We start from the raw sequence: 26,283 nt of genomic DNA, 5'->3' as shown, positions 1-26,283 counted from the left end.
TGACCCTGTGATCTCTGACTCAGAGGCTGATGTTAGGTTGTCTTTAAAGAGAGTGAACCCTTGCAAGGCAGAAGGTCCAGATAGAGTACCTGGTAAGGTTCTGAAAACCTGTGCCAACTAACTAGCAGGAGTATTCAAGGATATTTTCAACCTCTCACTGCTACAGGCGTAAGTTCTCACTTGCTTCAAAAAGGAAACAATTATACCAGTGCCTATGAAGAATAAAGTGAGCTGCCTTAATGACTATTGTCCAGTAGCACTCACATCTACAGCTGTGAGAGGTTGGTCATGACTAGACTGAATTCCTGCCTCAGCAAAGACCTGGACCCATTTTTGCCTATTGCCATAATAGGTCAATGGCAGACGCAGTCTCAATGGCTCTTCACATGGCTTTAGACCACCTGGACAACACAAACACCTACATCAGGATGCTGTTCATTGACTATAGCTCAGCATTTAATACCATCATTCCCACAATCCTGATTGAGAAATTGCAGAACCTGGGCCTCTGTACCTTCCTCAATTTCCTAACTGGAAGACCACAATCTGTGTGGATTGGTGATAACATATCTTCCTTGCTGACGCACTTCAGGGGTGCGTGTTTAGCCCACTGCTATACTCTCTATATACACATGACTGTGTGGCTAGGCATAATTCAAATACTATCTACAAGTTTGGTGATGATACAACCATTGTTGGTAGAATCTCAGGAAGTGATGAGAGGGCATTTTGGAGTGAGATATGCCAACTAGTGGAGTAGTGCTGCAGCAACAACCTGGCACTCAATGTCAGTAAGATGGAAGAGCTGATTGTGGACTTCAGGAAGGTCATCATCCAAATCACTGACAAATAACATAAAAAGAACCAGTCCCAACATTGGTTGGGACCTGTGGAACACCACTAGTCACTGGCAGTGAGCCAGAAAAGGCTCCCTGTGTTCCCACTCTTTGCTTCCCTCTCGTAGGCTCAACCATGAGCTGCTTGAAAAAGATATCTCATAAGTACTCTAGAAACACCCAGTCCTGTAAACCAGCAGCAACCTAATTTTCCCAATCTACATACATATTGAAATCCCCCATGACTATTGTAACGTTGCCCTTTTGGCAAGCATTTTCTATCTCCATTTGTAATTTATAGGCCATATCCTTACTATTGCTTGGGGGTCTGTATATAACTCCCATCAGGGTCTTTCTGCTCATTTCTTCCTTATAACTCAGTGAAATTCGTTGAAATGTTTCATTCAGTAAAGGTGCTGTATAAATATTCACCCAATGGGCATTTGATGTGACACGTAGCATGCAAGTTCAGATTCAGGCAATATTAGAAATAACAATCAAAAACACAGGAGAGCACTAATAAAAAGGAATTCATTAGAAACATCCACAAGCTTGGCTTTGTTTAAACTTATAAATCACCTAATGTCAAAGAGAAGCTGAAGCAAGTACAGCGCAAAGGGAAGCTGGCGCCTCTTCTAGGCTCCAGTAATATATTCCCACTGCTCCATTCCATGAGAACTACAGTAGTTGATGAGCACTCGCTGTTACATTGAGAGCTTCATACCAAGTTGTGGTGAGGGAAGGCAGAAAAGGGAAAATGGTATGAAAATTGTAAGGGAACAGGTAAAATGGTAGGCAAATATACTTAGAAATTTTGGGTAAAGGAGCAGAGAAATCTACACTTGCATGACCACCTTACAACTGACTCAAAACAGAACTAGCCAAATGTTCAAAAAAGTTCTCTTCAAAGTAAAAAAAAAGAGGAAAAGAGGTGGAAACATCTTAGGATACTCAATGGCCAATCCTGAAATTCTTCCCCAGTGGGGTAAACTAATACTTAAAACTTTACTGCCCACTTTTATTTTGCTTACCATTTTCAGTTCAGATTGCTCCTGCTCTTTGCTGGATTTCTGTTGAGGTAGACCCAATGAAGGAGAGCTACTGTGCTGTGCAAGGAAAGCAGAGCCTTGGCTACTCTGCCAAATAGGTGTTAGGCATCTGCTTGGCGGTTCATCTTTCACTGGGGAAAAGTGTCCGAGAGGTGATTCTTTACTCAGTGGTGACAACTGCCTATTTGGAGAGACATCTCTTGCTGGAGATAAGTATCTTGATGACAAAGTACATCTGGGTGATATTTCTCTTTCTGGTGACAAATGCGGCCTGGGTGAAACTCTCCCAGGTGACAGGCATTTCTTAGGTGACACTTCCCTTCCTGGAGACAAGTGTCTTCTTGGTGATATGCCTCTGCCTGGTGATAGGCATCTCCTGGGTGACAATTCCCTTCCTGGAGAGAAATGTCTTTGAGGTGACGTCTCTTTTCTTGAGGACGAGTGTTCTTCTAGAGTTGCCTCTCTCTCTGGTGATGAGTGTTTTCCTGATGGTATGTTGCCTCCTGAACGGGAAAGTGATGCATCTCTGTTTGGAGACCATGGCTTTCTAGGCGATGTATCTATTGATGATGAAACAGTTGTACCTAGGATGCTCTGCCTTTTCATCAGAGGATCTCCTTGTCCAGATGAGAATTGCTCAGTCAATGGTAATAAAGGATTAGGAGTGCTTCCTTCCTGCTTATGTGATTCACTATGACATGCAGGAACCATAGGTGACTCTGAGGATTTTGTTAGCTGTGCGGCTCGAAGCTGAGATGATGACGCTGAGTAACTCAATGAATAGTGACTGGTTAAACTTGATCCCTGCATTGCAGTGGTTTCTAACGGTGAGAGTGTGGTCTCTGCTCTGGAACATCCAGCCATTTGGGGAATGGTGCTTGCAGTGTCCAAAGACTTCATATATGGCTCCTCCTCTTCCTCTTCTTCATCATCATCTTCATTATCATCATCATCATCTGACTCCTCAATGTCCGAAAACTGATGCTCTTCTGCTAGGTCTGTGCCCTCACTTTCTTCTGCTCTCTTCACTGGCTCTTCACTGGTTCCTAAAGTGGAAGAGTTTGGAAATCATTAGTATCATTACATTATGGACATTCCTCTCTTTGACATGTGTTCATAGAGATTCACAGATTTGTAAAGTCAATGATAAGGGGAACAATCACAGAACCTGGAAATCTTTCATTACAGGAGTGCCACTTAAAGGCAATTAAAGCGATCTTTTCTGAGCTCAACAGAATGTGATATCAGGAGAGTGTGTAGCTGGGTCTAGTTCTCTAAAGTGTTTGATTACTGGGGGTACACTTCTAGAGAATATAGGCTTAGCGCTTACAGTACTTAGAAGCAGGTCCTCAAATACTTACCAAAAGTTCTCTGATCTTGTGTGAATAATTCTAGAGTAATTCTATCTGCCATCCCTTCCTCTATATACCACACTCTAGAGAAATTTGAAAATTGGTCTTCTCTGAGTTAGAATAAGGGTCCAATCCAAGAAAGATTAATATAATGAAAATATTTTAAAAATACTGTACACTGAATTTTACCATTCTCTCTTGCCTCTCATATGGCTTTGTTTCCTTGAGGTTGCATTCCCAAATATGGCATGTAATTTACTGTGAAAAAATTGGCAAAGGATTTTCAATACGCCACTTCTAACTGTAAATATAATCTGCTTTTCAGCTCATTTTCTGCCAGGGAACAGAATCTCGAAGGGAACTTTGCAAAATGTGTGGTTAAAACAAAATCCAGCAGAAAGCTGCAACTCTAAAATTCCTTTCAAATTTATCTGACAGGTTACTACTGACTACACTGATTCATATTTCCCAGTCAGGAATCACTTTTAAAAGATCAACCAAATTGAGTTATGAGGAAATTTTGTTGTAATTTGGTCACCAGTAGATTAAATGTAATTTTAATTAATAAATATTAGGCAAGTCACAGTTAGAAAGCAAACTTGCTTAGGAAGATATATTCCAAAATCAGCATGTGGAAAAAAATTAACAAGCACTTTGTTCAGTCTGGGTCATGTATCCTTTTCTGCTGTAGTCAGCCCCAATAGGAAACTCACAGCATCCCTTCAGTCAGAGATATCGACTTTCAATTCTCAGTGCTAGAGCCTTCCCAGATCCTTGGGCTGATCTAGTGGACTTAACCTCTTGGTCCTCATCTAGGAGGAAATTGCCCACTTGACTAGTATGCCAGCCACTACTACTGGGCTGCAATCAGTGCTGGTTACAAGAACACTGTAGACCTCTCTGACGACATCGCCAAAATCCATGGCCTCTGCCATCCAGAGGGCAAGGTTGACTGCTCAGATATATCCCATCCAATCTCATGCACAACCTGTGATTAACTCCATGGTATGACATTCAGCCGTTCAATACAGCAGCTTATCAACGTCTTTGTTCGAACAATTGGGGTAGGCTTGCCAGTAGCATCTGGCTGCTGTATATAGGAAAGGCTATGGAGAGGGTGCAGAAAATGTTTACCAGGAAGCTGCTTGGATAGAAGACAAGTGCTATAATGGGAGAACAAGAGAAAATCTGCAGATCCTGGAAATCCAAACAATACACACAAAATGCTGGAGGAATTCAGCAGGCCAGGCTAGGTAACTTCGAGCACCTGTTAACTTCTTCAAAAAAGTCTAGTAACCAAATACTGTGGTAAGATTGGTTAGACACAGCCCACAATGTACAAAACCATGCTATCTCTAATCAGAACATATGTATCCAAATACTCATATATTCAGTCCCTTAGTATACCTTCCAATAACTAAAGAAGCTCTTAGATAGGCACATGAATATGCAAAGAAGAGGGAAATAGACAATGAGTAGACAGAATGGTTTAATTTAGTTATGCATTTAAGAAATTTGGCCTGTCCCCTAAAACCCTCACTAATTTTTATAGGTGCACTGTAGAGAGCATTCTTCTAGGGTGCATCACAACCTGGTATGGAAGTTGTCCTGTCCAAGACCAGAAGAAGCTGCAGAAGATCGTGAACATAGCCCAGCACATCAAACAAACCAATCTTCCATCCTTGGATTCACTTTACACCGCACGCTGTCGGAGCAGTGCTGCCAGGATAATCAAGGACACAACCCACCCAACCAACACACTTTTTGTCCCTCTTCCCTCCAGGAGAAGGTTCAGGAGCTTGAAGATTCATACAGCCAGATTTGGGAACAGCTTCTTTCCAACTGTGATAAGACTGCTGAATGGATCCTGACCCGGATCTGGGCCATACCTTCCAAATATCTGGACCTGACTTGCACAACCTTTCTTTCCCTTTTCTATTTTCTAATTATGATTTATAATTTAAATTTTTATTATATTTACTTTGATTTGTACTTCAGGGAGCGCGAAGCGCAGAATCAAATATTGCTGTGATGATTGTACGCTCTAGTATCAATTGTTTGGTGACAATAAAGTAAATAAATTACTAATTTAATTAGTTGGCACATTGTTGTGTGCAAAAGGGCCTTTTCCTGTGCTGTAATTTTTCTTCTATGTTCTACTAATGTCTTGAAAATGAATGAATAAATTAAAACCTTTTCTTTTGCAAGTAATTAAACAATATTTACAATTCAGGACTCCCCTACTTCTCCTGGATATGCTAGTCTAGCCTCACCCTAAGTGCACGTCCACTCTTCATCTCAAACACATAAGCGCCACATACACAGCTGAAATCCCATTCAGACTACGGTAGTTTTATGTTCATGCCCAGTTGCTCTCAGCAGCTTGTGTACATCTTCAAAAGGTGATGCTTCAAAAAGGCCGCATTCATCATCAAAGCCTCCCATCATGCAGGGCATGCCTTCTTCCCATTGCTACCATCATGAAGGAGATACAGGAGCCTGAAAATACATACTCAATATTTCAGGAAAAGCTTTTTCCCCTCTGCCACCAGATTTCTGAATGGAGAATGAACCATGAACACTACCTCATCATTCCCTCTCTCTTTGCACTATTTATTTAAATATATATAACAGTGGGTTGGTGTGGAGTCCTATACTGAACCAAATGACTGGTTGCCAAGCTGCACAATCTCTGTATTTTGGTGTTATTCCTGTCAGCTCCTGTGTGCTAATGAGCGATGCCCCCTAGACCACTCATGTTACCACCCTAGAGGTGGTGGTCAACAAAAAGCTCTACTTGTTCTGGTCTGTTCAGTCAGTGAACTGAGCACTGGAGAATAACAAACCAATTATTTCCACACACATTCCTCAGGTTCAGAGTCTCTCGCCTTGCCACAGCTGCCCAGTGGAGTCACTTTAGGAGCCAGTGTTCAGTTCTGCTTATCCACAGCCACAGAAATGAAAACATTTAACATCAAAACACTAATCATCAAGACATGGCACACGTATTAACAGTACTGGTGCAGTGTGACTGACCAAGGTACTTTGTATTTTTTTAATATATATATATATATATATATATATATACACATCAACACAGTCTTCCCTTGTAATCTTCTGAGAACAACTACGTTGACTCTCAATGCACCCCACAATACCCCCTAGCCCTGGTCACAACCCACAATTAGCAGTTATGCTTTGCGTTCCAGGGCCAATGTTCTGGAATCCCTCCTTAAACTCTTCTGCATCTCTCTTATCCGTTAAGATTTTCATCAAAATCTAATTCCAGTGGATTCTGGTTAATTGTGCCATCAGTTAGTCGGGGTTGCCACTTACTTGGGACAAGTTTTAAAGAACAAATACTAATTGAGAAAATAGCTGGGGTTCCCTTCATTTATTTGGGATGTTATATCACTATGATGGGAGACTGCTGTTGAACAGTTTCTAACTATGTCTGTTGTGTGCAATTGTGTGGCCATTGTACACTACACCTTGCTTACAGTGAGCAGCTTTTAAACAATTTTGTGTTCAAAAAAGAGATTTTTGTCACTGATAGTTGGCAAGGAATAAGCAGTAAGACAATTCAGAACTGTTTTGCTTACTGCGGTTTCAGGCTTGGAGATAACAAAAATGGCCTGAAACAATTTCACTACTTCAGTAAGTTAGGACCTATGAAGAATTTAAAGGTATCAGCAATCATCTTGAATGCTACAATGAAAATGAAGGTTTGGAGGATGCAATCATCGATAGGATAGTATGAAAGCAATCTATTATCTACACTTCACACACAAAATGCTGGTAGAACACAGCAGGCTAGGCAGCATCAATAGGGAGAAGCGCTGTCGACGTTTCGGGCCGAGACCCTTCGTCAGGACTTTCGAAGGGTCTCGGCCCGAAACGTCGACAGCGCTTCTCCCTATAGATGCTGCCTAGCCTGCTGTGTTCTACCAGCATTTTGTGTGTGTTGTTGTTTGAATTTCCAGCATCTGCAGATTTCCTCGTGTTTGCTATTATCTACACTTGATGCCTGCGGTGATATTGTTCATTGCGTTCACTGGATGAATTCCTCCATCAATCACTATAAGGAAAGTAATACACAGTTTTATGGTAGTGTAGTGTTCTAATTTACTCTGTATTTCACTTATTGTAATTACATAATTAGTTACTCACTTTGTCTTTTTTATGCCTATCTAATTATCTACATGAAACTTCAGCTAATTGGGGCAGATGTTTAATTGAGCCAAATATTCTGGTCCCAATGTGTCCCAGTTAATCAGAATCCACTGTATTTGTAAATGGTTTTAATATCTCTCTGTAGGACTAGTTGCCAAGTCTGATCTGACAACATTGTTAGATATGCATATGTTAGATACAAGAAGGAGGAAGTAGGAGGGGCTTATGAGAAATATAGGGTAGCCAGGAAGGAGCTAAAGAAAGGACTTAGGAGAGCTTGAAGGGGCATGAGAAGGCCTTGGCATTTAGGATTAAGGAGAACCCCAAGGCGTTCTATGCGTATGTGAAGAATAGGAGGATGACGAGAATGAAGGTGGGACCGCTAAAGGATAAAGAGGACAACATGTGCCTGGAAGCGGAGGAGGTTGGGGAGGTCCTAAATGAATACTTTGCTTCAGTATTCACAAGTGAAAAGGGCCTCGATCAGGATGAAGTCGAAGTAGAGCGGGCCTGTGTGCTGGACAATGTGGAGATTAAGGAAGAAGTAGTGCTGGATCTTCTTAAAAACTTTAAGATTGATAAATCCCCAGGGCTGGATATGATACACCCCAGATTGTTGTGGGAATTGAGAGAAGAGATCGCAGGAGCATTAGCTATGATCTTTGAATCCTCTTTGGCTGCAGGGGAAGTGCTGGAGGACTGGAGAATGGCAAACATAGTTCCCTTGTTTAAAAAAGGTAATAGGGAGAAACCTGGGAACTATAGACTGGTGAGTCTTACGTTGGTGGTGTGCAAACTACTGGAAAGGATTCTTAAGGATAGGATCTACGAGCATTTGGAGAAGTACAGTCTACTCATAGATAGTCAACATGGCTTTGTGAAGGGAAGATCATGTCACGAACCTGATTGAGTTTTTTTGAAGAGGTAACAAAAGAAATTGATGAGGGTAGGGCAGTGGATGTGGTCTACATGGACTTTAGCAAAGCATTTGATAAGGTCCCTCATGAGAGACTCATCTAGAAAGTCATGAGACATGGGATAAGTGGAACCTTGGCTGTTCGGATAAAAAATCGGCTTAAAGGAAGAAAGCAGAGGATAGTTGTGGAAGGAAAGAATTCTGCCTGGAGGTCGGTGACTAGTGGAGCAGGGATCTGTCCTGGGACCCCTGCTATTTGTGATTTTTATAAATGACCTGGATGTAGAGGTGGAAGGATGGGTGGTAAGTTTGCGAATGACACGAAGATTGAAGGAGTTGTGGACGGAGCTGTAAGTGGTCGAAGGTTACAAGAGGATATAGACAGGTTGCAGAGTTGGGCAGAAAAATGGCAGATGGAGTTCAATCCGGACAAGTGTGAGGTGATGCATTTTAGAAGGACAAACCAGAAGACTGAGTACAGGATTAATGGTCAGTTACTTAAGAGTGTGGATGAACAAAGGGACCTTGGGGTTCAAATCCATACATCCCTCAAGGTCACTGCGCAAGTTTATAGGGTAGTTAAGAAGGCCTATGGGATGCTAGGCTTAATTAACAGAGGGATTGAGTTCAAGAGTGGAGAGGTCATGTTGCAACTCTACAAATCTCTGGTGAGACCGCACTTAGAGTATTGTGTTCAATTCTGGTCACCTCATTATAGGAAGGATGTGGAAGCTATGGAGAGGGTGCAGAGGAGATTTACCAGGATGTTGCCTGGTTTGGAGAACAAGTCATATGAAGCAAGGTTAGCAGAGCTGGGACTTTTTTCTTTGGAGCGTAGAAGAATGAGAGGGGACTTGATAGAGGTCTACAAGATTATGAGAGGCATAGATAGGGTGGATAGTCGGTACCTGTTTCCCAGGGCACCAATAGCAAACACCAGAGGGCATATGTACAAAATTAAGGGAGGGAAGTTTAGGGGAGACATCAGGGGTAAGTTTTCATTTTTTTAAAAGTTTTATTTTTTTAATTTATTTATTTATTTATTTTTTTACACAGAGGGTTGTGAATGCCTGGAATGACTTGCCAGAGATCGTGGTGGAGGCTAAAACATTAGGAGTATTTAAGAGCCTCTTGGACAGGCACATGGATGACAGAAAAATGGAAGGTTATGGGGTAGAGTGGGTTTAGTACTTTTTTTAAGGATTATATGGGTCGGCACAACATGGAGGGCTGAAGGGCCTGTACTGTGCTGTAGTGTTCTGTGGTTCTATGGTTCTATTGTGGTGAAGCTAGTTTACCAGGGGAAAAGTTGTTACAAGTACCACAGATTCATAAAGTGTGGAATCTGGCATTTTGTTGTACAAAGTCCACAGTCATCATAAGAAACCCATTTATACTAATCAGATACTAATCCTCTTTTCTTTGCCCCAAAGCTGCACCCCATCCATACAATGTGCAGCCAGACTTCCTAATCCAAAGGGCAATGAAATTAAAGGCAATTTAAGCAGGTCTTTGCTGATCTCAACAGAGTGTGGTATTAGGTAGTTGGGTCTAGTTCTCTAAAGTGCTTGATTACTGGGGGTACACTGATATATTCCTTAAAGCACTGACAGTTGAAAGAACCGAAAACCTCAAGGCTATGCATCAGATGCACAGAGAAGCCCAAAAAGAACCCAACTATTGCCCATTGCTCATCTGTAGGAGAATTGTAAAATAAATTGTAATTGTAAAATTAGTTAGCTCTGTCATGGATACTAGCCTCTGTACTATCCAAGACATCATCAATGAGCAGTGCCTTAGGAAGGCAGCATCCATCATTAAAGGCCCCGAGCACCCATGACATGTCCTCTTCACACTGTTACAGTCGGGAAGAAGGTACAGAAACCTGAAGGCACATACTCAACTATTCAGGACAGCTTCTTCTCCTCTGCTGCCCGATCTCTACATGTACATTGAACCCATGAACACCACCTCAATATTTTATTATTTCTCTTATTTTGTATTACTTAAATTAAACTATTTAATAGACATATATATACTTAATATAACTCAGTTTTTTTCTGTATATTTATTTATCATGTATTGCACTATACTGCCACCGCAAAGTAACAAATTTCACGGCATATTAAATCGGATTCTAATTCTGATTCTGATCTAATTCTGATCTGTGGTTCCCACATCAGGAAGTGGCCTGGTTGAGGGAAGTGCCTGGTGCGAAAAGTGCTAGTCTTTGACTCGAGAGTCTTCAGCGAGGAGACTACGCCAGGCACAATTGCAGAGGGTGAAGACATGACCGCTAAGCTGATTCAGTGTGCTACATGCATGATGTGGGAGGTCAGGGACACTGATGGTGGCCCCCGGCTGCTACAGCTGTGGAAAGTGTGTCCAGATTCAGCTTCTGAAGGAGCATGTTGCAGCACTGAAGAAAGAACTGGATGACCTCAGGTTTATCCACGAAAACGAGGGTTTTCTGGACAGGACCTACAGTGAGGTCGTTACAACGAGGATACCGGAAGAGAGAAAGGAGGCGACGATGAGGAAGGAAAGGATGCTTGAAGTACAGGAGCCTCCAGGGGATGTACCTCTCGTAAACAGGTTCACCTTCTTGGAAGCTGTCAGGACAGAAGATACTGCCAGTCTGAGAGGCTGACAGGTCTGTGAGCCGAAAATTGGTGCAGAAGCAGAGCCGAGGAGTCAGACATCAGGAAGAGCCGTGGTAGTAGGGGACTCCATAGTAAGAGGTACGGAAAGGGGTTTCTGCGGCAACAGGCGAGATTTAAGGATGGTGTGTTGCCTAGCTGGTGCTAGGGTCCAGGACATCACGGACCGATTGCAGGGAATCCTCAAGGGTGAAGGTGAACAGCCGGAAGTGGTAGTGCATGTCGGCACAAATGACATCGGGAAGAAGAGGAAGGACATTCTACAGCGGGACTTCAGAGAACTCGGAAGAAGGCTTAAAAGCAGGACTTCCAGGGTGGTTATCTCTGGTTTGCTTCCAGTTCCTTGTGCTGGAGAGGGCAGGAACAGGGAGATAATGGATCTGAATGTGTGGCTGAGGAACTGGTGCAGGAAGCAAGGATTTACATTCTTGGACCACTGGGATCTGTTTTGGGGTAGGGATGAATTGTACAAAAGGGACGGGTTGCACCTTAATAGGCAGGGGACCAACATTCTGGCAGACAGGTTTGCCACTGCAACATGGATGTGTTTAAACTAAGTAGTGGGGGGGAGGGGATGAACTGGAAATATAAGGATGGAGTTAAAGGGAAAGTGAAAATAAGAAAAGTTAAAAAGGACAACAGAATCAGTGGAATAGAAAGCTCAAGAAGAGATCATACAGTATGGCCAAGTGAAATAGGAATTGATATGAAAGGAGAGGGGAGTACCGAATTAAAAGTATTATATATGAATGCATGAAGTATAAGGAATAAAGTAGATGAGCTTGAGGCTCAGTTGGAAATTGGCAAGTACAATGTTGTGGGAATAACTGAGACATGGCTTCAAGCGGACAGGGCCTGGGAAATGAATATTCAAGGATATACATCTTATCGAAAGGACAGACTGACTGGCAGAGGGGGTGGGGTGGCTCTGTTGGTGAGGAATGATATTCAGTCCCTTGCAAGGGGGGACATAGAATCTGGGGATGTAGAGTCAGTATGGATAGAACTGAGAAATTCTAAGGGTAGAAAGACCCTAATGGGAGTTATCTACAGGCCCCCAAACAGCAGTCTGGATGTAGGGTGTAAGTTGAATGAAGAGTTAAAATTGGCATGTTGCAAAGGTAATGATACAGTTATCATGGGGGATTTCAACATGCAGGTAGACTGGGAGAATCAGAATGGTACTTGACCCCAAGAAAGGGAGTTTGTGGAGTGCCTTCGAGATGGATTCTTAGAAAAGCTTGTACTGGAGCCTACCAGGAAGAAGGCAATTCTAGATTTAGTGCTGTGCAATGAACCGGATTTGATCAGGGACCTCGAGGTAAAGGAACCATCAGGAGGTAGTGACCATAATATGATATGTTTTAACCTACGATTTGAGAAGGAGAAGGGAAAATCGGATGTGTCAGTATTACAGTTGAACAAAGGGAACTATGGAGCTATGAGGGAGGAGCTGGCCAAAGTTCAATGGAACAATACCCTAGCAGGGAAGACAGTGGAACAAAAATGGCAGGTATTTCTGGGAATAATGCAGAAGGTGCAGGATCGGTTCATTCCAAAGAGGAAGAAAGATCCTAAGGGGAGTAAGGGGTGGCCGTGGCTGACGAGGGAAGTAAAGGGCAGTATAAAAATAAAAGAGAAGTATAACATAGCAAAGATGAGCGGGAAACCGGAGGACTGGGAAGCTTTTAAAGAGCAACAGAAGATAACAAAAAAGGCAATACACCAAGAAAAAATGAGGTACGAAGGTAAACTAGCCAAGAATACAAAGGAGGATAGTAAACGCTTCTTTAGGTATCTGAATAGCAAAAAAATAGTTAAGACCAAAATTGGGCCATTGAAGACAGAAACGGGTGAATTTATTATGGGGGACAAGGAAATGGCAGATGAGTTGAACAAGTACTTTGGATCTGTCTTCACTAGGGAAGACACAAACAATCTCCCAGATGTAATAGTGGCCAAAGGAACTAGGGTAAAGGACGAACTGAAGGAAATTTATATTAGGCAAGAAACGGTGTTGGATAGACTGTTGAGTCTGAAGGCTGATAAGTCCCCAGGACCTGATGGTCTGCATCCCAGGGTACTTAAAGAGGTGGCTCTAGAAATCGTGGATGCATTGGTAATCATTTTCCAATGTTCTATAGATTCAGGAACAGTTCCTGATGATTGGACGGTGGCTAATGTTGTCCCACTTTTCAAGAAAGGAGGGAGAGAGAAAACAGGGAATTATAGACCGGTTAGCCTGACATCAGTGGTGGGAAAGATGCTGGAGTCAATTATAAAAGAGGAAATTACGACACATTTGGATAGCAGTAGAAGGATCAGTCCGAGTCAGCATGGATTTATGAAGGGAAAATCATGCTTGACTAATCTTCTGGAGTTTTTTGAGGATATAACTATGAAAATGGACAAGGGAGAGCCAGTGGATGTAGTGTACCTGGACTTCCAGAAAGCTTTTGATAAAGTCCCACATAGGAGATTAGTGGGCAAAATTAGGGCACATGGTGTTGGGGGCAGAGTACTGACATGGATTGAAAATTGGCTGGCTGACAGGAAACAAAGAGTAGTGATTAACGGGCCCCTTTTGGAATGGCAGGCTGTGACCAGTGGGGTACCGCAAGGTTCGGTGCTGGGACCGCAGCTGTTTACAATATACATTAATGATTTAGATGAAGGGATTAAAAGTAACATTAGCAAATTTGCTGATGACACAAAGCTGGGTGGCAGTGTGAAATGTCAGGAGGATGTTATGAGAATGCAGGGTGATTTGGACAGGTTGGGTGAGTGGGCAAATGTATGGCAGATGCAGTTTAATGTGGATAAATGTGAGGTTATCCACTTTGGTGGCAAGAACAGGAAGGCAGATTACTATCTAAATGGAGTCAAGTTAGGAAAAGGGGAAGTACAACGAGATCTAGGTGTTCTTGTACATCAGTCAATGAAAGCAAGCATGCAGGTACAGCAGGCAGTGAAGAAAACTAATGGCATGCTGGCTTTTATAACAAGGGGAATTGAGTACAGGAGTAAAGAGGTCCTCCTGCAGCTGTACAGGGCCCTGGTGAGACCCCACCTGGAGTATTGTGTGCAGTTTTGGTCTCCAAATTTGAGGAAGGACATTCTTGCTATTGAGGGAGTGCAGCGTAGGTTCACAAGGTTAATTCCCGGAATGGCGGGACTGTCATATGTTGAAAGATTGGAGCGACTGGGCTTGTATACACTGGAACTTAGAAGGATGAGAGGGGATCTGATTGAAACATATAAGATTATTAAGGGATTGGACACACTGGAGGCAGGAAGCATGTCCCGCCGATGGGTGAGTCCAGAACTAGAGGCCACAGTTTAAGAATAAGGGGTAGGCCATTTAGAACAGAGATGTGGAAAAACTTTTTCACCCAGAGAGTGGTGGATATGTGGAATGCTCTGCCCCAGAAGGCAGTGGAGGCCAAGTCTCTGGATGCATTCAAGAGAGAGTTAGATAGAGCTCTGATAGATAGTGGGGTCAAGGGATATGGGGAGAGGGCAGGAACGGGGTACTGATTGTGTATGATCAGCCATGATCACAGTGAATGGCGGTGCTGGCTAGAAGGGCCGAATGGCCTACTCCTGCACCTACTGTCTATTGTCTATTATCTATTGTCTATTAGCCTCATCAGTCAGAATCAGAATCAGGTTTATTATCACCGGCACGTGTCGTGAAATTTGTTAACTTAGCAGCAGCAGTTCAATGCAATACATGATAAAATGGAAAGAAGAAGAAAATAGATCATTTATGGTAAGTATATATATAAAAAATGAATAGATTTTAAATAGTGCAGGAACAGAAATACAGGTGTGTTCAGGAAGGTTTCTTGACACAATATGTCGATAAGTCTACAAGAGGAGAGGCTGTATTTGATCTGGTATTGGGAAATGAACCTGGTCAGGTGTCAGTTCTCTCAGTGGGAGAGCATTTTGGAAATAGTGATCTATCTCCTTTACCATAGCATTGCACAGGGATAGGAACTGACAGGTTAGGGAAATGTTTAACTGGAGTAAGGGGAAATATGATGCTATCATGCAGGAACCTGGAAACATAAATTGGAAATAGATGTTCTCAGGGAAACGTACGGAAGAAATGTGGCAAATGTTCAGGGGATATTTGCGTGGGGTTCTTAGTAGGTACGTTCCAATGAGACAAGGATGGTAGGGTACAAGATCCGTGGTGTACAAAGGCTGTTGTAAATCCAGTCAAGAAGAAAAGAAGAGCTGACGAAAGGTTCAAAAACTAGGTAATGATAGGAATCTAGAAGATTATAAGGCTAGCAGGAAGGAGTTTAAGGATGAAATTAGCAGAGCCAGAAGGGGCCATGAGAAGGCATTGGCGGGCAGGATTCAGGAAAACCCCAAGGCATTCTACAAGCATGTGAAGAGCAAGAGGATAAGATTTGAGAGAACAGGACCAATCAAGTGTGACAGTGGAAAAGTGTGTATGGGACTGGAGGAAATAGTGGAGGTACTTAATGAATACTTTGCTTCAGTATTCACTACGGAAAAGGACCTTGGTGATTGTAGGGATGACTTGTAGTGGACTGAAAAGCTTGAGAATGTAGATATTAAGGAAGAGGATGTGCCGGAGCTTTTGGAAAGCATCAAGTTGGGTAAATAACTGGGACCGGATGGGATGTAACCCAGGCTACTGTGGGAAGCAAGGGAGGAGATTGCTGAGCCTCTGGCAATGATCTTTGCATCATCAATGAGGATGGGAGAGGTTCTGGAGGATTGGAGGGTTGCGGATGTTGTTCCCTTATTCAAGAAAGGGAGTAGAGATAGCCCAGGAAATTATAGGCCAGTGAGTCTTACTTCAGTGGTTTGTAATCTGATGGAGAAGATCCTGAGAGGCAGGATTTATGAATATTTGGAGAGGCATAATCTGATTAGGGATAGTCAGCATGGCTTTGTCAAAGGCAGGTCATGGCTTACGAGCCTGATTGAATTTTTTGAGGATGTGACTAAACACATTGCTGAAGGGAGAGCCATAGATGCCGTTTATGTGGATTTCAGCAAGTCATTTGATAAGCTACCCCATGCAAGGCTTATTGAGAAAGTGAGAAGGCATGGGATCCATGGGGACATTGCTTTGTGGATCCAGAACTGGTTTGCCTACAGAAGGCAAAGAGTGGTTGTAGACGGGTCATATTCTGCATGGAGGCTGGTGACCAGTGGTGTGCCTCAGGAATCTGTTCTAGGACCCCTGCTCTTTGTGATCTTTATAAGTGACCTGGATGAGGAAATGGAGGGATGGGTTCATAAATTTGCTGATGACAGTAGTTGGGGGTGTTGTGGATACAGGGCTGTCAGAGGTTACAATGGGACCTCAACAGGATGCAAAACCAGGCTGAGAAGTGGCAGATGGAGTTCAACCCAAATAAGTGTGAGGTGGTTCATTTTAGTAGGTCAAATATGATGGCAGAATATAACATTAATGGTCAGACTCTTGGCAGCGTGGAGGATCAGAGGAATCTTAGGGTCCGAGTCCATAGGACACTCAAAGCTGCCACGCAGGTTGACTCTGTGGTTAAGAAGGCATACAGTGCATTGACTTTCATCAATCATGGGATTGAGTTTAAGAGCTGAGATGTAATGTTGCAGCTATACAGAACCCTGGTCAGACCCCACTTGGAGTACTGTGCTCAGTTCTGGTCGCCTCACTACAGGAAGGACGTGGAAACCATAGAAAGGGTGCAGAGGGGATTTACAAGTATGTTGCCTGGATTGGGGAGCATGCTTTATGAGAATAGGTTGAGTGAACTTGGCCTTTTCTCCTTGATGCGACGGAGTATGAGAGGTGACCTGAAAGAGGTGTACAAGATAATGAGAGACATTGATTGTGTGGATAGTCAGAGGCTTTTCCTCAGGGCTGAAATGGCTAGCACAAGAAGGCATAATTTTAAGGTGTTTGGAAGTAGGTATAGAGGAGATGTCAGGGGTAAGTTTTTAGGCAGAGAGTGGTGAGTGCGTGGAATGGGTTGTCGGCGGCGGTAGTGGAAGCAGAAACAATAGGGTCCTTTAAGAGACTCCTGGATAACTACATGGAGCTTAGAAAATAGAGGTCTATGGGTATAGCGAAGGTAGTTCTAAGGTAGGGACATGTTCGGCACAGCTTTGTGGGCCGAAGGGCCTATATTGTGCTGTAGGTTTTCTATGTTTCTAACATTTATTAAAAAAAGTGAGGTAGTGTTCATTGGTTCAATGTCCATTTAGGAATCAGGTGGCAGAGGGGAAGAAGCTGTTCCTGAATCATTGAGTGTGTGCCTTCAGGCTCCTGTATCTCCTCCCTGACTTTAACAGAGGAGGGCAGGCCTTGGGTGATGAGGGCCCTTAATAATGGATATTGCCTTTCTGAGGCTCCACTCCTTGAAAATGTCTAGGGTACTGCAAGGGCTAGTACTAATTTGATGCAGCTGACTAATTTTACAACTTTCTGAAGCTTTTGTCGGTCCTGTGCAGTAGCCCCCCCCCCCCCCCCCCACACCAGACAATGATGCAGTCTGTCAGAATGTGCTGCGCAGTATATCTGTAGACGTTTGAGTGTTTTAGGTCACAAATCAAATCTCTTCAAACTCTGAGTGAAACATAGCCATTGTCTTGCCTTAGCTAGCATTGATATGTTGTGACCAGGTTAGATCCTCAGAGATCTTGGCACCCAGGAACTTAAATTTCTCACTCTCTCCACTTCTGATCCCTCTATGAGGATTAGTTAGTTTTCCCTTGTCTTATTCTGCCTGATGTCCACAATCAGTTCATTCGTCTTACTGACATAGAGTGCAAGGTTGTTGCAGCAACACCACTCAACTAGCTGCTATATCTCGCTCCTGTATGCCCTCACAACCCCATCTGTGAGTTACCTCAAGGCTGACAAAATTAGATTGAAAGTGAGTTATCTTTGAGTCTGAGGGACCAATATCAATAAGCAAGTGGTTACTGTTTAATATGATAGCTGTTAAATGGTGGCAACTCATCTCAAAGCATTTTTACCACCAATGCAAATCTTTATTTTGAAATTTCAATGTTGCTGTAATGAGAGGAGACACAACTGTCAATATGCTCACAGCAATATCATAAACAGAGATGCACTTATAACTAAGTTATCTATTCTGGTGATGGTGTGTCAGGGTAAATATTAATCCACTTATCTGGCATGAACCGCCTGTCTGTCATGCTCTTCTCTTCAATAGTACTAAAAATCTTTTTAACATTTACTTTGGAAGATCAATGGGCCCTCAGTAATTTTAATATGTCCACTCCAGTTGTGATACTCTCTCACTGAACTGTGCTTAAGCAACTTCCTGGAATTTATAGACGAGAATTGGGATTTGAAACTCTTACCAAACTGACCAATTGCTTTGCTGCATCTTCCTCTAAAAATAAACATCACTCTATGCCTTTAAAGGAGCCATTAATCTGATTTCTAATCTCACTTTGAGCATTTCCTTAATGAAAACACTTATGAGCCTCACTTCAGAACAATCTGATGAACAGGATGCACTGGGTGTGTAGGGACAATACTGAATTCTTTGTAAGGACTACATATTCTTTAAGTAACTATATTCTTCATCAGAAGAAGCACATGTTACGAAACAAAATCATACTTTTGACTGGTAGCTTCAGTGAGAATGGTCATGACTGCAAGAAACTGCACAGTTCCAAATGTATGGGAATGATGTTATGCATACACTTTGCACCACACACCATCTTCTGTTGGTTGTAGCTCTCTGGAGGAATTAGTTTGCTCTTTTCAGCATTCGCTGCTGTAGTCACGAGGCTTTTCAAATAGATTGTCTTTACTGATTCACAATGCTGTTTGCTGAGTAAATAGATTTCAATCACTCAGGAACACATCACAAAATCATTTTGCCCTGAAGCTTATTTCCCAATTCCAAATAGTAGCCATTTCCCCAAACTCTATAGTACCTTATCTCTGATTTTCAAAGAAATCTACCATTCTTTGAGTTAAACACAACAGTAGGTCTGTTAATTTAAAGTACCAAGGGTGCTGTCGTCTCCTCCCACATTCCAAAGACAAAAGGGTTAGGGTTAGTAAATTGTGGGCATGCTATGTTGGCGTTGGAGATGTGCTGGTTGTTGACACAAACAATGGATTTCACTATATGATTTCATGTTTCAATAAACGTGTGACACTGCTTCAGTTAGAAGTTCCCACCTGCTTCAAAAAGGCACCAATTATACCAGTGTCTAATAAGAGTAGAGTGAGCTGCTTTAATGACTATTGTCCAGTAGCACTCACATCTATGCTGATGAAATGTTTTGAAAGATTGGTCAAGGCTAGAATCAACTCCTGCCTCAGCAAGGACCTGGCCCTACTGCAATTTGCCTATTGCCACAATAGGTCTACAGCAGATGCAATCTCAATGGCTCTTCACAGGGCCTTAGATCACCTGGACAATACAGGCACCTATGTCAGGATGTTGTTTATTGACTATAGCTCGCCGTTTAACACTATCATTTCCACAGTCCTGAACGATAAGCTACAGAACCTGGGCCTCTATACCTGCCTCTGCAATTGGTCCTTGGCATCCTAACCGAAAGACCACAATCTGTGCAGATTAGTAATAATACACCCTCCTTGCTGACGATCAATACTGGCACACCTCAGGGGTGTGTGCTTAGCCCACTGTTCTACTCCCTCTATACCCATGGCTGTGTGGCTAGGTATAGCTCAAATATCATCCATAAATTTGCTGATGATGCAACCATTGTTAGTAGAACCTCAGATGGAAATGAGAGGGTGTACAGGAGTAAGATATACCAAGTAGTTGAGTGGTGATTGCATTCAATGTCAGTAAGACTAAAAAGCTGATGGTGAACTTCAGGAAGGGTAAGATGCGGGAACATGAAACAATCCTCACAGAGGAACCAGACGTGGAAAGAGTGAGAAATTTCAAGTTCCTGGGTGTCAATATCTCTGAGGATCTAACCTGTTCCCAACATATCGACACAGCTATAAAGAAGGCAAGACAGCAGTTATATAGAAACATAGAAAACCTACAGCACAATACAGGCCCTTCGCCCCACAAAGTTGTGCCGAACACGTCACTACTTTAGAAATTACTAGGCTTACCTATAGCCCTCTATTTTACTAAGCTCCATGTACCTATCTAAAAGTCTCTTAAAAGACCCTATCATATCCGCCTCGACCACCATTGCTGGTAGCCCTTTCCATGCACTCACTACCCTCTGAGTAAAAAACTTATCCCTAACATCTCCTCTGTACCTACTCCCCAGCACCTTAAACCTGTGTCCTCTTGTGGCAGCCATTTCAGCCCTGGGAAAAAGCCTCTGACTATCCACACGATCAATGCCTCTCATCATCTTGTACACCTCTGTCAGGTCACCTTTCATCCTCCTTCGCTCCAAGGAGAAAAGGCCAAGTTCACTCAACTTTTTCTCATAAGGCATGCTTCTCAATCCAGGCAACATCCTTGTAAATCTCCTCTGCACCCTTTCTATGGCTTCCACATCTTTCCTGTAGTGAGGCGACCAGAACTGAGCACAGTACTCCAAGTGGGGTCTGACCAGGGTCCTATCTAGCTGCAACATTACTTCTCAGCTCCTAAATTCAATTCCACGATTGATGAAGGCCAATACACCATACGCCTTCTTAACCACAGAGCCAACCTGCTCATCTGCTATGAACGTCCTATGGACTCGGACCACAAGATCCCTCTGATCCTCCACACTGCCAACAGTCTTACCATTAATACTATATTCATTAGGAATTTGAAGAGATCTGGTTTGTGACCTAAAATACTTGAAAAATTCTACACATGTATTGTGGAGAGCATTCTGACAGGCTGCATCAATGTCTGGTATGGGTGACTACTGCACAGGACCAAAAGAAGCTACAGAAAGTTGTAAAATTAGTTAGCTGCATCCTGGGTACCAGCCTCCATAGCATCCAAAACATCTTCAAGGTGCGGTACCTCAGGAAGGTGATGTCCATTATTAAGGACATCCATCACCCAGGGCATGCCCACTTTTCATTGTTACTGTCAGGAAGGAGGTACAGGAGCCTGAAGGCACACACTTAGTGATTCAGCAACAGCTTTTCCCCTCTGTCATCTGATTCCTAACTGGACTCTGAACCCATGAACACCACTTCACTTTTTCAATATAAATTATTTCTGGTTTTGCACCAGTTTTAATCCATTCAATATACATATATATTTAATGCAATTGATTTACTTATTTATTTTCTTCTTTCTATATTATGATGTATTGCATTGTACTGCTGCTGCTGCTGAGTTAACAAATTTCACAACACATGCCAGTGATAATAAACCTGATTCTGATTCTGAAATAAAAGTAATCTCAATCTCAGTTTGATAACACAGACCATTTTACTTATTGTTGCTAAATACTTTGGCACTCTCTTACCAGAACGCTGTATCAACCTAAACCCAATTAATTTCACCTCCGCTAACAACTACCATTTGTGGATAGGAATTCTAAACTTAGACTTCCCGCTGTGTCTCCAGGTCTGTAGGAATTTCATTCATTATTAGTCTTGCTCTAATTTTAAACCATACCTTCTGGACCTGTGTTTGTTACCTTTTCCCTCCTTCTCTCTTTCTGTCCTCTAATCAAACTTGATCAAGTCACCATTTAATCCTCTGTATTCAAGGAAACAAGATCCTGCAAATTGTAAAATTAACTTAGCCACAAGGTTATCTTCACCTCCAGTATATTGGCTGAGGCAATTGTATCAATAACCACGGTAGTCTGGAGTGATTATAGGGTGGGTGAGAAGTGTGCTTTCTGGTAGTGTGAATCTTATTTTCTCACATTTATTACTCCCACATCATTCAAACCAGAAATTCTACCTCTTAATCTTGCATCTCAGAAGGATCATTCCTTCCATTTAAGCCCAGTAAAGCAGCAGCTCCATTTTAACTCAACATTAAGGTACGAATATAATACATACATTTTTTAAAATGCTAATTCCTTGCTTCAACAGCAACACTGGGGGTGCTATAAAGAATAACTATAACTATACCAGAAAACCAAGATAAATAACAAGTGCAAATAAAAAGCAATCCTCCCACTTTTTTGACTACTATTCCCAATCATGACAGGATGCGTTTTCTCTTCAGACAACTTCAGCATCTGTTCAAAAGCACTTGAAGAATGTCTGACACCTGGGCCAATTTCTGAGACAGGATGAAACACATTTTGCATCAGATACTCTGTAAGTGCAAACTCACTCAGCCGATGACTCACATGACAGAAGGGTGACAATCATTCTGAGAGCTTACTTCATGGGAAGCTGGCCTATAATCGCAGTTTCGGTAAATTACTTATGATGAGGGCAGATACAATTTGTTATTTCAGATGTGTTAATTACCAGCACAGTTTTTCACTCATGGGAATTATCCATGATGTGCAAGGAAGAATCATTAACCATTTCACAGTATAAAGTGCTTAAATATTTCAGATTCAACAATGTCCTGTATTCAGATAGCAACTCTAATTTAGTAAAACATCATAAGATCATTATTTATTATACAAATTGAACAACTGAACAAAATAAGGAATATTTGGCTAAGCAGGCTAAATAGAAAAATCTATAAGCAGGCTTTATAAGGCATTGGTCAGGCTGCATTTGGAATATTGTGAGAAGTTTTGGGCCCTTGTCTAAGAAAGGATGTGCTGGCATTTGAGAGGGTTCAGATAAGGGTCACAAAAATGATCCTGGGAACATATGAGGAGCACTTGATGGCTCTGGGACTGTACACACTAGAGTTTAGAATGGGTGGGGGGGGGGGGGATCTCATTGAAACCTTTCGAATATCGAAAGGCCTATAGAGTGGACAAATTGAGAATGTTTCCAAACGTAGGGGAGTCGAGGACCAGAAGGCACAGCTTCAGTATGCAAGAATGTTCCTTTAGAACAAAGATAAGAAGGAATTTCTTTAGCTAAAGGATGGCGAATCTGTGGAATTCATTGCAACAGATCGTTATGGAGGTCACGTCAATGGGTGTATCTAGAGTGTTGGTTGATAGGTACTTAATTAGTAAAGGCTCAAAGATTATTAAGAGAAGGCAGAAGAATAGTATTGACAGGTTAGCTATGATAGAATGGCTGAGTAGACATAATGGACTGAATGGTCTACTGTTGTTCCTATGTCTAACTTTACCTTTCTTTATCTTTAAGACAGACCTTAATGTTTCTCCATTTTGGCCTTCTAGTGTTGTGAGTAACTCATAATCAAGTGGTGACTAATAACACTCCTGTGAAATGTCTTTTAATGCTTTACCGCAGAATGAGATTGTGATGGCTATCTGGATAGTTTCCTGTTTTGTCTTCTATGCTGAAACTTTCCCCATTACTCTTCCAATGAAATTAAATACACATTCCTAAAGATTGAATTTAAATCCATTGGAAATGCTACCGTATGAGAATTTTTGAAAGTGGAGTTATTGTGGTCTCCCTGCTCTTCTTTGATACATGCTGTGATTGCAAAATTCAAAGTGCAATCTTGCACACATGCACTTAGAATTATTATAGGAGAGGGTGCAGGTTTGCAATACATTCTGTATGCGTCAAGGAGCACACTTTCACTTCCGTGTTAATGCACAAAGAAGAATAACTCCTGCTTTTAAACACAATGCCTCAGAAAATAAAAGCTCCCCAAAGAAAAAGATTCCTGCTCAGGTTAAGTGACGAAATGCGCTCAATGTACCTTCTTCAGATTCCACGTCTTCCATTAATGCAACTGTCACTCCCATCTCCTGGCACTTTTTACTGTGAGCCTTTGACTTCATGTGCTTCGTCAAGTTCCCTAAAGAACAGAAACAACGATGAGACCTGCTGTGTAGTTGAGATAAATCATGACTTGCCCTGCTTAGCTATTTCCTGGCTGAAAATGACCATTCTCTGCTCAGTTAACGCCCCAAATGATCCAATTCCTTCTGCAATTTGTTCCACAGCCTCATAAATTAATGCAGTGATGTGGCTCTCCACTCACTGGGTAGGAGGTAAGATGATCTATGGAGCTGGGATCACTGTTGTGCTGTGATCTGATGACAGAATTGCCAGATGCTTCATTTCCTTTTTCTGTGAGTGTGCATAACTTCACTCACCTTAACACTGAAATGATTCCACATCAGTTTATTTTAGAGCTATCATTTCATGGGTGTTATCCTGCAAATATGCTTAGGTCTTTGCAAGTCCATCTAGTGCATTGGCTCAAGGTGGGGGGGGGGGGGCGGAGGGAGGAATGCTCCAGTCAACATGCTGATGATCTCCAATTTGGTTCCTAATCTTTACATGGATCATATTATTACTGGACGATAATGGTGAAAGAAAGTTGTGCTGTTGTGCCTTATAAAACCCCAGCATATCCCATTTTCTTTTACAGTCATGGAATTACTTGTAAAATACAGTTACTGTTATAATGTGGGAAAGATGGCAGCCAGATTCAAGCAAGATTCAACAAACAATAATTTCCTTATTCTGTACCTTCACTGAAATTACCTGAGGGATACACGCAGCACAGGGCACTAGATAGAAAATTTCACTGCACATCCTCCAGGTGGTGTCATAGATTCTATTATTAAATAGGCCACTTAGAAAACTAAATATCAACAGAGATTTGAACAAGGGAAATCACCTTTGTCACTTCTGTTGAGTTTTTTTAAGATTATAATGAGCAGAACAGATAAAAGTGAACAATTTGGTGCATATCTTTCAGATAGCATTCAATTTTACTTTCTATAGCGTTAGAGAACACTATGGTAGAGAAATGCCCTACAACCCATCTAGTCTGTCAAATCTCCCCTCAATCGTTTTCTTTGTTCCACTATGGTTGGATAACTCAACAGGGCAAATGCATCTCTGAGGACATCGGAAGGCTGAGCTAGGGTACTGTGCTTGGGTTTCTGGAGTGGAACCCATAATATTCTTACAACTCAGGCCATGAGCTGAGCTGTGGTTAGTGACCATGCCATGCCTGGTTTTGTGTCGGAGAATGCCAACAAGGAAAGCTACACACAAACGCAAGGGAGGTCAATTGTTTTGTTAAGCTGCAGAAGAGTCCCAGATAAGGTGTGACAGCACGGTGTCTAGTAGAGCCACTTCAGCACAGTTACAGTGAACCAGGTTCATTCCTGGCCTCTGATGATATCAGTGTGGTGTTTCCATGTTCTCGCTGGCACTTTGAGAGTTTCTATCACATATTCAGGGATGATGGTTAAAAGGTCAATTGGCCATTGTAAATTTCAATTGGTGTTCAGCTGAATGGCAGGTTGATGAAACTGTGGGGAGAATAGGTTACAGAGAAGAGAGAGAAAGAGTTGTGCGTGTGTGTTGAGCTGTCTGGGTTGGGGGGGTGGGTGGTGTTGTTGCTCTGTGGCTGGCAATGAATTTTTAGGCTAAAATAGACATTTTTTAAATTGTAAGGAAATATACACTCTGTGCCTACTTTATTAGGTACCCCTGTACACCTGCTCGTTAATGCAAATATCTAATCAGCCAATCATGTGGCAGCAACTCAAAGCATAAAAGCATCCAGATATGGTCAAGACATTCATTTGTTGTTCAGACCAAACATTAAAATGGTGAATGAATATGATCTAAACGACTTTGTCTGCGGAATAGTTATTAGTGCTACTCAGGGTGATTTGAGTATCTCAGAAACTGCTAATCTCCTGGGATTTTCACACACAACAGTCAGTATCTAGAATTTAAAGAAAATGATGTGTGAAAAAAAACATTCAGTGAGTGACAGTTCTGTGGGTGAAAACACCTTGTTAATGAGAGAGATCAGAGGAGAATGGCCAGACTGGTTCAAGGTGACAAGAAAACAACAGTAACTCAAATAACCACACATTACAACAGTGGTGTGCAGAAGAGCATCTCTGAATGCACAACACATCAAACCTTCAACAGGATTGGCTGGAACAGCAGAAGAACACAAACATATACTCAGTGGCCTCCTTATTACATACAGAAGGTACCTGAGTGTATAATCCTGAAAATAGTGTCAATGTGCAGGCCTGAATAAAACTGTGAGATAAGTCAGGTTGTTTTGAAAGAGGTTGTTGGGAAATATTCTGGGTGAATACCTTGGTCCTTACGTAATCACAGATTCTGACTCAGTCTGACCCAATCCAAACTCAGTCCAACCGGATTCTGACTCAGTCCTAATGTCTCCAAGTGACTCATAGAAATATATTCTTATTCTGGCTTCTGGCCCCCTTCCTTTCCCACCACAGATGCTGCCTGACCTACTGAATTCT

At 42.2% G+C, this 26,283-nt stretch overlaps 1 protein-coding gene across 13 annotated transcripts in view; it reads right to left on the bottom strand.

Moving 5' to 3' along the window:
* hivep3b (HIVEP zinc finger 3b) overlaps window positions 1-26,283 on the bottom strand; it is a 696,153-nt gene that overhangs the window by 5,516 nt on the left and 664,354 nt on the right. For 12 of the 13 annotated variants that reach the window (XM_073034355.1, XM_073034359.1, XM_073034361.1 and 9 more), the window contains 2 exons: window positions 23,727-23,825; window positions 1,868-2,931 (listed from right to left, as the gene is read on the bottom strand). In XM_073034355.1, coding sequence (XP_072890456.1) covers window positions 1,868-2,931; window positions 23,727-23,825 — 1,163 coding nt within the window. The remainder of the gene's footprint in view (window positions 1-1,867; window positions 2,932-23,726; window positions 23,826-26,283) is intronic. The other variant, XM_073034365.1, reaches the window with a different exon arrangement.

The sequence above is a fragment of the Hemitrygon akajei genome, chromosome 32 (assembly GCF_048418815.1).
Source record: "Hemitrygon akajei chromosome 32, sHemAka1.3, whole genome shotgun sequence".
In the NCBI taxonomy this organism is placed as follows: domain Eukaryota; kingdom Metazoa; phylum Chordata; class Chondrichthyes; order Myliobatiformes; family Dasyatidae; genus Hemitrygon; species Hemitrygon akajei.
Note: the sequence above shows the minus strand (reverse complement) of the source record. Positions and strands in the feature narration are given on the sequence as shown.